We start from the raw sequence: 13,638 nt of genomic DNA, 5'->3' as shown, positions 1-13,638 counted from the left end.
ACTTGCATCTACTTCCAAAATTGCCCTGCCCATCAATGGTGTGATCTTGGAACTAGCTGAGACAGTCTGACAGACACCAGCCTCAATTCCGCTGACATGGAAAAGGGCCGACAGAAAGTATTACATCCCTGCCAAAGGGGTGGACTTCCTCTTCTCTCACCCGGCTCTCAACTCTTTGGTGATCACTGCTAACCAACGTGACAAACTACAGTTTCGCCCCACAAGACAACACGAGGCTCAACCGCTTTGGATGAAAAAAATCACTCCTTGGCGACGTTACAATTCCGAGTCGCTAACTATTGAGCCTTGCTGGCCAAATATGATTATGATAATTATGAGAAACTCAACTCATTGACAGTGCAGTTCCCCGAGGAGACACAATCACAATTCCAGGCCATTGTAAATGAGGGTCAACTTGTAGCTAAAACAGCCTTCCAAGTGTCTTTAGGCATCATGGACACGGCAGCCAGAATCATGGTTACAGCCTTAGTTATGCACTGGGCGTCCTGGTTACAGTCCTCTAGCATACATAAAGAAATGCAAACCAAGACTGAGGCCCTACCTTTAGACCAAGAGAAGCTATTTTCGACAAGACACACTAGGTGCTCCACTTAATGAAGGATTCTTGAGCCACACTGCATTTTGGGGAACTACACTGCACTTGTGAAGAGACGATTAAACTAGCCATGTCAGAAGAACAGGGATTCCTCTTCCAACTGACAGCAACAACAGTGGAATATGAGAACCAAAAACATCACCAATGGTCACAGTGACAGAGAGCATCTCAAGTTCAACTGTTGACTTCTCAATTGGCTCCGCCCAAGCCACAATTCTGAAATTTTGGTTGAGGGTCTGGATGACCTCCCTCACCAGGTAGCGCTTTCACCCAGTCTGTCCCCATGCTTTGGACATGGCCTTCACCCATTTTACCGCATCTGAGCTTCAATAACAATGGATCAATGGATGTTAGAGATCGTACGATCGGGATATACCATCCCCTTTACCTCCTGACCACCTACCAACCCTCCCTGCCCCCCCAGTCCCTCTTCAGGGACGCTTCTCATGAGCACCTGATCAACTTCTTGTCATAACTTCTTCTACAACTTGGTGCCGTGGAATGAGTACTTTTGCAAAACAGGGGAAAGGGGTTCTACTCCCACTACTTGATCCAGAAGAAGAATGGGGGATGGAGACCTGTCCTGGATCTCATGAAACTCAACTAGTTCATACACACACAAAAGTTCAAAATGGTGACACTGGGGACGATACTTCCAGCGCTGGAAAAGGGGGACTGGTTTTCAGTCCTCGACCTACGAAATGTTCATTTTCATATTACCATACACCCGGCTCACAGGAAATTCCTGCGTTTCACAGTAGGACATGAATGCTTCCAGTACAGGGTACTACCATTCAACCTATCCACTGCACCAAGAGTTTTCTCCAAAACCCTAGCTGTGATAGCGGTACATCTACGCAAACAGGGAATAATGATTTTCCTTTACCTGGATGATTACCTTCTCAAAGGCCCAATTCAACAAGAAGCACTGGACTTAGTACAAATGGTCACACTATTCAGGGATCTAGGACTACAGATAAATGAATGAAAATCTGCGCTAATCCCTGTCCAACAACTGGACTTCATCGGGGCACATCTCAGTGCTATAGAAGCCAAGGCATCACTGCCCCTGAACAGATTCACAACTCTGACCAACCTTCTCTCGGAGGTAAGAGTCAGCTGCTCATGCTCAAATAAATTTGTTAGCCTCTAAGGTGCCTCAAGTACTCCTGTTCTTTTTAGCTCTCAAATACTGGCTCAAACTGTCCTGCAGCTGCTAGGACACATGATGGCCATAACGTTTGTAGTACAACGCACAAGACTACATATGCGCTGCCTACCGGGCTGGTAGAGCTTGGTTTACATATCCAGCAAGCACAGCCTTCACAAACTACTTGCAGTACCACCCTGTGTCCTGGACACTCTCCATTGGTGGACAAGACCAGAAAATATATGCCTGGGCATTCCATTCCAACAAGAACCCCCATCAGTAGTAGTAGTGACAGATGCCTCGCTGATTGGCTGGGGTGCCCACATACATCAGCACATGGTTCAAGGCAAATGGTCTCTTGTGGAGACTCAGCTACATATTAATCTATTAGAATTACGCGCAGGTCCAGAATGCCTGCAGATACTTCCTATCTCACATAAAGAACAAATTCATTCGCACGATGACTGACAACATTGCCCACATGTTTTAAGTCAGTGGACATGGTGGGGCTTGATCTAACTCACTGTGTGCCAAAGCCATGAAATTCTGACACTCGTGCATACACCACAGCATAAATATTTTGGCCTCCTCCTTTCCCAGGTGTCAGAATGCGATGGTGAACATGCTAAGTAGGTTCTTCTCTTAAGACCATAAAAGGGAAAGGAATGGGAGAGTCTTGCTCTCCATTTTCCACTGTGGGGCACTCCCCTCATTGACTTGTTTGCATCCATAACGAACCACAAATATTCCGCTGAATCTACATGGTTCCATAATGGCAAAATAGCCTGCTCAGAACAAGTTAAACGTGTAACTAAAACTAAACAGCAAAAAGGTGACCACGCCCAATACTTGCCTTCAAAAATGAAAGAGATTCTCCTCCCGGTATCAAGAAAAACACTTGACTGCCTCCACAGCACCCCTACTTGTAGTGTTGGAATACTTACTGGAGGTGAAATGCTTTGGTTTAGCAATGAGCTTGATCAAAGTCCATCTTGCGGCCATTACTGCATTCTATCACGAGATTGATGGGAACTCAGTTTTGCGCACCCAAATACTAAATGCTTCCTCCCAGGTCTCCAGAACATTTACCCAGAAGTTCGCCAACCTACCCCTGCCTGGGAACTCAGTCTGGTGTTGAAATGCCTCACCACACCACCATTTGAACCCTAAGGGCTGATCTACACTGAGGGGGGGATCGATCTAAGGTATGCAACTTCAACTACATTATTTGCATAGCTGAAGTCAAAGTATTTTAGTTCGACTTACCTGGCCATCCTCATGGCAGCAAGTTGGCCACCGCGGCTCCCCCGTCGACTCTGCTTACTGCTCCTGCCGAGATGGAGTACGGGTGTCGATTCGGGGATCAATTTATCGTGTGTAGACGAGACGCAATAAATTGATCCCTGATAGATCGATTACTACCCGCTCGTAGGTAGTGTAGACATGGCCTTAGCCTCCTGTTCCCTGCTGCATTTCTCCATGAAAGTGGTCTTTCTGGTTTGTTACTTCTGCCTGATGGATGAGTGAGTTTGGGGCGCTCACAGCCGATGCTCCCTGCACAGTATTCTTTAAAGACAAGGTCATGCTACGTCCTCACCCAAAATTCCTACCGAAGATAACATCAGCCTATGATATGAACCAAGCAGTCCATCTTCCCATGTTCTATCCCAGGCCTTATGGCACTCCAGCGGAGGCTGTTTTACATACTTTGGATGTTAGGTGGGCGTTAGCGTTTTACCTGGAAAGGACCAAATCTTTCGGGAAATCCCCTAGACTTTTTATTTCTATTACCAAGCATTCAAAAGGCTGCGCAATATCCACTTGAAGATTGTCTAAAAGGATCTCCACATGCGTTCAACAGTGCTATCGTATTTGGAATACTCACTCTCCTACGCATATCAGAGTGCATTCTGCTTGATCTGTTTCTATCTTGATAGCGTTCCTCAACGATTTTCCGATATTAGAGATTTGTAGGGCAGCCACTTGGGCTTCTGTCCACACATTCACTGAACACTATGCAGTCACTCAAGACTCCGAAGCTGACACCATAGTTGGCCTAACCGTACTTTCATTTGCATTGTAGAGGTATCTGACATGGAGCACCCACAGAGACTGCACCCACAGAGAAGGTTACTCACCGTGTGCAATAACTGAGGTTCTTTAAGATGTGTGTCTCTGTATGTGCTCCACTACCTGCCCTCCTCCCCTCTACTTTGTAGTTCACCACTAGGAGTCTGTGGTAGAGAAGGAACTGGAGGGCTCGGGTCGTGCTAGACGTGGCACCAGTGGCACCGCAAGATGCCTACTATGCATACCCGACTCCTGTGGACACTGCTGCCATAAATCTCTGATTGGTGCCAGGAGGCACAGACACCTGAAGTGGAGCATCTACAGGGACATACATCTCTAAGATCCTCTGTTACTGCACAAGTCTGGCTCAGACTTCTCTCACAGCTATGTTGTTTTGTAAAGGACTTGTGATCTCACTTTGGCTATTGGATCTACATAGAAAGTTATACTAGTCTAATTAAAGATGTGATTTTATACCAATTTAGTTAAACCAGTGCAACTTCTATGTTAAGGTAAGCCCTTAGAACTCTATGAATGAGTGAAAGATGTACCAGGGACTTACTGGCTAGAGACTGATATTTGAATGATTAGTGGGATGGGGTGGTGGAAATAATAAAGTGTGGGCAATATTCTGGTGAGAAAATTGCAGTTTTCTTTCTTAGCACCCCAATACCCTCCACCCCACCTAAAAAAAGGCCTTTAAATCTTTTTTTTGATCTCTGCTTTTTGGATTGCTGTCTTCTTCTCTGTTAGCTCTCCATAAGTAGCTCATCTGCCTTTGTTGCTAGTCGTAAGATATCCTAAATCAATCAAATTAAACTAACACGATTTGTTGTTTTACTGTTTTTCTACAAGGTTTTGAGTAGCAGTAGTCATACTGACCAGAGATCTGTATATTTCAGCCTACTGCACTGTGTGGGGAAACTAGGAATGCCAGCAGAGGCACTGTAGCTTTGTTTGCAGACTCAGATAGACAGTGCTTTAGCTGAATCTAAAGCTATTTTTGCAAGAAGTTTATTTGCAGAAATTTATTTTTCAAATGAAAGCTGAAATTCTGCAGAAACTGATGGCTTAACACCTTGCTCCTAGGTGAAAGTTTCCTAGATGCAAATCTATATTTTTTAAGCCAGCTTGGAGCAGAAGTGAAGAACTTCCCTGTTGACTAAAATTTTATGTGGAGTGACATTGTCATTAATCATACTTTCACAAAAAACATGATAAACCGTATATGCCTTCATCTAATGCTCTCTTCAGAGGAGCTCGGGGGCCGGGCAGGACAGTCTCGCGGGCCATAGTTTGTCCACCCCTGCTGTAGGCTCTGAATAACTAAATTTCCTACGGTGAGTTCCACAACCACATTGTGGTTATCCTCCAGTCTGATTATATTTACTGCTACATTAGATTTTAAAAATATATTAACACATGCAAACATCTCACCTTTAAATTCTAGTCTAGCCAAGATAGCAAGAGCTTTGACCTACCCTCATATTGGTGATGAAACTAACGTGACTGGAGTGGGGGTAGATAGATTACTCCAAAAATTAACTGAACAGTTTTCCACTGAGGATTGCTAAGGTTGTATATGGTCAGTCTGTCTTAATAAAAGGTCTCGTAGTCAAAGATATTGTCTTTTCAAAAATGTATACAAAAACCTTAATGAAAAGGGAAACACCAACTTAAAAAGCACACCTCTGTCTGAATGTTTTGTTTCTATTTCTGTTAAAAGTTAACTCCTAAAACCCTTGTAATTTAAAGATTAGAGGAAAAAATCTAGTTTGTGTAGTTTGCATTTGACAAGCACTTTGTGTATAGTCAGTTTTACTGTATTGTCTGTATATTCACTTTTCCTTTTTGTGCAAATGGTTTCACAGTAGCAAGAGGTAAGAAATACTTTACAAAACATGAAATTACTCTGCTAAATTCTTACTTTATACTCAGATTTTCAAGTCTTGAATTAAAACTAGAAATTATTGAATTGATTAAATTCCATTGTTAATACTTTTTATACTATTGAAGTTCATTCCAAAACATTCAAGGAATGTTATAGTGGAGTAAGTGAGCTGTAGTTTTCCAGGAAATAATTCTATTTTTGAATTATTTTAACACTGTATAAATGAGTGGGGTTTAGGTCAGAGTATGATTTCAGTGGGATGATACGCTGGAGAGAGAAATGCATTGTCAAGATGGTATACTCTCTAGCAATTGTGGCATGACCCTTTTCATATGTGTAATATTTTGTATATGCTTATATGACTTAGATAACAGTATATACATTGTGCATGCCGTAGTTACAGTTGCTGTGGGAATAATTTTTTTAATTAATTTGTTCAAATCCAGAATATTGTGGTAATATAGCTAAAATTATATTTCTTATATTAAATAATGTAGAACAAATGTGCACTTTGGCTGCTGCAGCTCCAAATAAATGTACCCTATATTTTTACAAATGCATATACATAGGCCTTGTCTACACTACACAGTTTTTGTCGACAAAACTGGGGAGGTGTACACTCAATAATGCTTCTCCTGCTGATTTAATTCTGCTGCTATGCTGACCTAATAAAACCACCTAACAAGCGGCATAGAGCTTTTTGCGATGAAGTTAGAGCAACACAGTGTCAGTATAGATTGTGCACTTGTTTATGTTGCCCTAAGTAACCTCCAGAATGTGTCCCACAATGCCCATCGTGACTACTGGTAAGCGGTTTCTACTCTGCTGCAGGTACACAGGTATACACCCTTTAAAGCTCCAGGAATTTTTGAAATTTCCACTTCCTGTTTGCTCGGTGTGGACAGCTCACCTTGCATCTTCCTAGCTGACAATGCTTGCTTTCTGCATTAAACGTACTCCTGCAGGAAGTGCATCAGAGTTGCTGGATCTGTTGGGTCTGTGGGGAGAAGAGGCTATGCAGTCACAGCTCTGATCCAGCTGTAGGAACTTTGACGCCTATGAGCAGATTGCTCGTGGCATGGATGAGAAGGGGCACAAAAAGGACACGCATCAGTGCCGTGCGAAGATCAAGGAGCTGAGGCAGGAGTATCAGACGGCAAGGGAGGCAAACCATCGCTCTAGTATGGTGCCAGAAACATGCCGCTTCATGAAATACTGCACGATGAGCCATGTTGCATTCATAATGTTCATCACAAGACTGGTGAGCAGTGCAGGATCCATGCTTTCAGGCAGAGATGATGGATGCAAAGTTTATGGGAGCAGTTGAAAAACAGCATGTAACCTAGTCAGAAGCCCTGGGAATTATGGGACAGAAAAAACTGCATCATGGGGCAATGATCTTGCCCTCATGGTGCACTGTGATCCCTTCCCAGAACTCCTAGCAGGAGAAGGTGGTGATTTTCACAGTGGGTCGCTATTCACAGTGTACTGCTCCATCTGTTGGTGCTAGAGCAGCAACTGTGGATGCGCTGCGCTGACACAAGGATCGTTGTATGAATATGTGTAAGCAATGTAATACAGTGGTTTATGATTGTCATTGTAATTTAAATCAACTTAATTCTGTAATGTAGATATGGCTATATACAGGATTTTGTTCATAGGCAGCATATACATATATTTGAATATACTGTCACTTTCCGATCAAATGTAAATACTCTAAGAACATAAGAATAGGCATACTGGGTCAGACCAGTGGTCCATCTAGCCAAGCATCTTGTCTTCCAACAATGGCCAGTGCCAGGTGCTTCAGAGGGAATGAACTTGAACAGGGAATCATCGAGTGATCCATCTCCTGTCATCCAGTCCCAGCTTCTGACAGTTGGAGGCTAAGGACACCCAGGGCATTGATGGACCTACCCTCCATGAACTTATCTAATTCTTTTTGAACCTCGTTATGTTTTTGACCATCACAACATCCCCTGGAAATGAGTTCCACAGGTTGCCATTGCATTATATGAAGAAGTACATCCTTCTGTTTGTTTTGAACCTGCTGCCTATTAATTTCATTGGGTGACCCCTGGTTCTTGTGTTCATGTGAAGGAGTAAATAACACTTCTTTATTCCTTTTCTCCACACCATTCATGATTTTATAGACCTCTATTATATTTTCCCCTTAGGTGTCCCTTTCCTGGCTGAAAAGTCCCAGTCTTTTTTAATCTCCCCTGATATTGAAGCTGTTCCATACCCTTAATCATTTTTGCTGCCCTTCTGTACCTTTTCCCATTTTAATATCTTTTTTGAGATGGGTGACCAGAACTGCGCATAGTATTCAGAGTGTACCATGGATTTATAAAGTAGCATTATGATATTTTCTGTCACGTTATCTATCCCTTTCCTAGCAGTTCCTAGCATTGTTAGCTTTTTTTGACTGCTATTGCACATTAAGTGGACATTTACAGAGAACTTCGAACAATGACTGCAAGATCTTTCTTGACTGATACCAGCTAATTTAGAGCCCATTTGTATTTTGTATGTATAGTTTGGATTATGTGCATTACTTTGAATTGATCAACATTGAATTTCATCTCCTGTTTTGTTGCCAGACACCCAGTTTTGTGAGATCCCTTTGTAACTCTTCACAGTTTGCTTTGGACTTATCTTGAGCAATTTTGTATCATCTGCAAATTTTGCTACTTCACTGTTTATCCCTTTTTCCTCTTGGGCTATGTGAGCTAGAGTATGCATGTTTCGATTCCGTGGGGGTGGGGGTAGAAATTATCTGGAAAGCTACCAGGATTAATTTGTTCCTTAGAGATATTTAGTGTTCTGCTGGAATAAAGTGTTGCTGTCATCTTTAAGACAGTGTGGACCAGTTCCTTTATATACGTTTACCCCTTGAAAAGCAACACACATAAATGAAATGCTCTGTCAGAATAGCAGCCTTGTTTGGACCTGGGGCACCCTGAAGTTGGGGACTCTTTCCTAGTCAATTTTATGCTTAGCGTATCAATCATTAGGTGGAATAGGATTTTTCCAGCTTTTCTTTATCTTGTGTTGCATCACGACAGGTTGCACAGTCCAAATGGTGGAAAACTTCAGAGCATGTAAAATTTGAACTGATTTGGGTGATTTATTGACTACGTAGTTAAACTGGTAGGGATTAAAAGGGCAAGACGAATGGCTAGAGTACGAGAGTACAGACCAGTCAAGATAGACCAGTTGATTTACACTATTTAAAAGCATAATAGTGTTTTTTGGGCACAAATATATGCTTGGTTCTCTGTGCCCACATAAAAGTGAATAAAGAAAATATTAAAATAAAATGTGCTTACTGCATATATGAAATGTGAATTTCTAATACTTGTAATTTGATTTCCAAACAGATTCCTGCAAACATATCAAAGGTAGTTTTCCTCCTTGAAGTATAAGCACACAGAAAGTTTGATGTTTTAAACACATCTGGACCATAAAATAGACATTTGAGAAGTTAGTTGCTGTAAAAACTAACCAAAAGTCTAAGATGTCTATGCTAGTTAAAGTAGTTTGAATGATGGTTTTTGTTACTTATTTTCACTACAAGTGTTTTGATGAAAACCACAGACACTAAACTAGTGTAAACCCTTCTTCATGCATGGTTAGAGCTACAAAAACATACAGAGTACACTCAATTAGTAGTGAGGTCCTTACTTAAATCAACAACAAATGCAAAACAGGGCAGTTCAGAGTTAAGGCTGACATTTTAGTTAACTCATTATGATGTAAAATATTGAATTAAGGGCCAAAAGTTAGCCATCAATTTTAATTTCCCATCTTCATTTGTGTCTTACCTTTAATATTATTTAAGTAACATTTTCTATGTTTAATAGTTTCTAGTAACATGTTTAAATGGTTACTTGTTTTGTAGATATAGCTTAACAATAATATTCTTTTTTCCTTAGAACTGAAGGAACAAGTCATCATGGGAGCATTTTTAGACAAGCCAAAGATGGAGAAGCATAATGCCCAAGGGCAGGGTAATGGGCTACGTTATGGGCTAAGTAGTATGCAAGGTTGGCGAGTTGAGATGGAGGATGCACATACAGCTGTTATTGGTTTGCCAAATGGACTTGATGGATGGTCATTTTTTGCGGTATATGATGGGCATGCTGGATCCCAGGTTGCCAAGTACTGCTGTGAGCATTTATTAGATCACATCACAAGCAACCAGGATTTTAAAGGGTCCGATGGACCACCCTCTGTGGAAAATGTAAAGAGTGGAATCAGAACAGGCTTTCTGCAAATTGATGAACATATGAGAGTAATCTCTGAGAAGAAACATGGTGCAGATAGAAGCGGGTCAACAGCGGTGGGTGTCATGATTTCTCCTCAACACACTTACTTCATCAACTGTGGAGACTCAAGAGGTTTACTTTGTAGAAACAGGAAGGTTCACTTCTTCACACAAGATCACAAACCAAGTAATCCACTGGAGAAAGAGCGTATACAGAATGCAGGTGGCTCTGTAATGATTCAACGTGTGAATGGCTCTCTTGCTGTATCTAGAGCTCTTGGGGACTTTGATTACAAGTGTGTCCATGGGAAAGGCCCTACAGAGCAGCTTGTCTCACCTGAGCCTGAAGTTTATGAAATTGAGAGATCAGAAGAAGATGATCAGTTTATCATACTGGCTTGTGATGGTATCTGGGATGTTATGGGAAATGAAGAGCTCTGTGACTTTGTAAGATCCAGACTTGAAGTCACTGATGACCTTGAGAAAGTTTGCAATGAGATAGTCGACACCTGCTTGTACAAGGTAGCCAGAATTTTAAGAGGAGAAACCTATTACGTTTTCAGTACAGTAGTAGGAGTTTTTCTGTTGTCGTCAAGATAAAAATAAATTTCAGTTCAGATCTATAGAGAAGCTGAGGTTCAGTTTCTGTACAATTTTGTAACAATAACTATATGATGTCACTTACTAGAATGCCATTGGGGATATAACTAGGAACAGCAAATAATAAGGGCACTTGAGCTTCGATAATGGGTCTCCTTATTTGGTTAGGAGTTTAAATCATGTAAAAATATGTTGTGATCTATTGCAAATCAGTTGGCACTTTTAAACAATGACCAAGGGAAATAAAACAGTCCCTTTTTGCTGTTTCACAATGTAATAAAAATGAATTTTAAAACATTTGATAAATATATCAGGTCTTGTATCACGTTTCTCATAGAGGCTGAATTACTTGAGAATTGGTGGTGAGTGGAAAATTTAGTAGCTGAGGAGAAATGATCCATTTCTAAGATTAAAGAAAGGAAATGGAAAAAATGAATAAGCTGCTTTTATACCTTACAAAAAAGTAAATAAAGGGCACAAACAATTTTTTCCTCTTCTGTCATTGAGAAATGTAGCAATTCTCTCTGAATCATGCCAAAACCATTGCAAAATGACTGAATTTTGATTTCTAAAATTAAGAACTTCAATTAACAACTGAAATCTTTGATCTGATTTTTTTAAATTGTTCCTTATATAATTTTACTTCTGCATAAAAAAATATTTTATTATACAATTACTTGCAAATTATTTTGTATAGCTTTTTGATGTCCGAGTCCAACTAATTATATCTGCTCAAGAAGACAGGCACAGTTTTACTTAACAAATACAGATTTTGTGATTGTTTTTATATGCAATGAGTCCGAATTTGTATGTTTCTATAAACAAAATGAAAGGTTGTTCTGTTGCTCAATAGGACAGACTGAACATTGTTAAAATGTCATAGTTTGTTTTAACTTTCCCTAGACAAGCATTTAATCCTATTTATAAAACTGAGCTTTGATATGTAAACTGTAAATAAAGGCAAGATAGCATCATTAGTATTGGCACCATTTCTCTAAAGAGATGTGAAACAATGATCCTGTTAACTATGTAATAGTTTTCTAGAGACAAGTGGGTGAGGTAATATCTTTTATTGGACCAACTTCTGTTGGTGAGAGATACTGGAGTTCTGTGGAGCTCTTCTTTTGGTATCTCTCACCAGCAGAAGTTGGTCCAATAAAAGATATTACCTCACCCACCTTGTCTCTCCAATATCCTGGGACAAACGTTGCTACAACAACATAGCATAAATATTTTCTATCGTTTTAAAAAGTTGAACTTCATTCACTGCCAGTTTTTCATTTATAATTTCAGCTGCGCTAGTCTGGAAAATGTAAATACTGCAGGATAATACTGCTTTTTAATAGCTGCATGGTTTAAGCACCAATCTTGCAGATACTTGCATCCGTGCTTACCATTATTCACATGAGTAGTCTCATTGGCTTCAGTAGGACTACTTGTGTTTAAAGTTCAGCATCTATGTAAGTGTTTGCAGAATAGGACCTTGAACAGTTGGAAAATCATTTGAATCAATATTTAGTACTTTTTTCTGTAAGATGTGGTTGTACAGTACTGCCCTCAAGTATTTTATTAAATTTGTGCTTATTTTGCTCACTTTTATTCTAAAAGTTTACAAAGTGAGAAATATTTTTCATGTGCAAATGAAAATGGGTATGTTACATATACTAGTTCTTAATGATTGACCCTTAGGCCAGCTGTAGAGAACTGTCATTTACGGAAAATGCACATTTGACATTAGCAATATTTTTAGTTGTCTAAGTTGGTTTTTTTTTTTTTCTTTATAACTGGCTTCAGATATCTTAAATGTTCCTATTAAAGCATTTAATATACCTACAACTAATGTAACCTTTCCCTCCAAACAATATTAATATTTAAGCAGGATGGAAACAGGTTTTATAAATCTCAATAATAAATCTCCCATGTTAGTTTTGCAAATAATTTCAGCATTCAGCGAGATGGGAGTCATCAGCTATAGGCTTATTGTAAACATCAATCGTGAAGAAAAAAGTTAAAGTATATTTAAAAGCTTGTTTTACTGAATGATACTCAACATGCAGACTTCTTGAACGGTGTTATTTGCAAATGATACAATTTTTTATTTAATGGTATGATGAAAGAAAGTTTTCTAATTTCACATGATTAGCAATTTATTTTAAATATTTTATTTTTTTAATGATTTTAAATTAAATTAAATTTTTATTTTAATTATTTTAAATAATTATAAACTGCTTTGATATGGATGTGGAATAAAATCAGTGTGTGTATTATTCATTGGCTACAGGATATTGTCTCAACTGTTTTTTTTTCTCCCTACCAGGGAAGTCGAGACAACATGAGTGTGATTTTGATCTGTTTTCCAAATGCACCAAAGGTATTGCCAGAGGCGGTGAAGAGAGAGGCAGAGTTGGACAAGTACCTGGAAAGCAGAGTAGAAGGTGGAGCATTTAAAAAAAAATAAGTAGCTTTGTTTCTAAGCAATCCCCCAAACAACTAAACTCTTAACACATGTAGGTTTTTTTTTTTATTAAACCTTTAAGTGCCATTGGACGTTTAGGCTGTCTGCACTTGGAGCTTGGAGGTGTGATTCCTAGCTTGCATAGACGTTGAGCTAGTGCTCTAAAAATAGTAGTGTAGCCGTGGTAGTATGGGCTGAGTCGGACAGTGGCACAGGCTAGGTACACGAAGTGCAATCGCTCCTGGACCCTGAGATACATAGGCAGGATGGATAGCCTTTTCTCATGCTCAATGCTGCCCTTGCAACTGTGGCAACATTACTATTTTTTGAGCGAATACGAGTGTGTCTACATGAGTTGGGAATCACACCTCTGGCTCCAGGTGTAGGTGTAGCCTGCATGTACATCTCTGAAAAAGGCTCTCCTGTATTCTGTTGGATGTATGCTGTATGTCATGACAAAATGCTACTAAAACAGAAACTGCAGAAGCTTATGGCCCTGGAGATTCTATTTAGGATGGCAGAGGAAAGTAATCTACTTGTACTCAAAGTTCTTGGTGACTCCATTGGCGTCACTAACTTCAGACCA

At 40.0% G+C, this 13,638-nt stretch overlaps 1 protein-coding gene across 3 annotated transcripts in view; it reads left to right on the top strand.

Annotated features, from left to right (window-relative positions):
* Window positions 1-13,638, top strand: part of PPM1A (protein phosphatase, Mg2+/Mn2+ dependent 1A) — a 51,001-nt gene that overhangs the window by 15,429 nt on the left and 21,934 nt on the right. For all 3 annotated transcript variants that reach the window (XM_032783223.2, XM_032783222.2, XM_075065758.1), the window contains exons 2-3: window positions 9,666-10,519; window positions 12,915-13,032. In XM_032783223.2, the coding sequence (XP_032639114.1) occupies window positions 9,686-10,519; window positions 12,915-13,032 (952 nt within the window). In that variant the 5' untranslated portion in view covers window positions 9,666-9,685. The remainder of the gene's footprint in view (window positions 1-9,665; window positions 10,520-12,914; window positions 13,033-13,638) is intronic.

This window comes from Chelonoidis abingdonii, chromosome 4 (genome assembly GCF_003597395.2).
Source record: "Chelonoidis abingdonii isolate Lonesome George chromosome 4, CheloAbing_2.0, whole genome shotgun sequence".
Taxonomy (NCBI): Eukaryota; Metazoa; Chordata; order Testudines; family Testudinidae; genus Chelonoidis; species Chelonoidis abingdonii.
The sequence above is the reverse complement of the archived record's forward strand: the minus strand, read 5'-3'. Positions and strand labels throughout refer to the sequence as shown.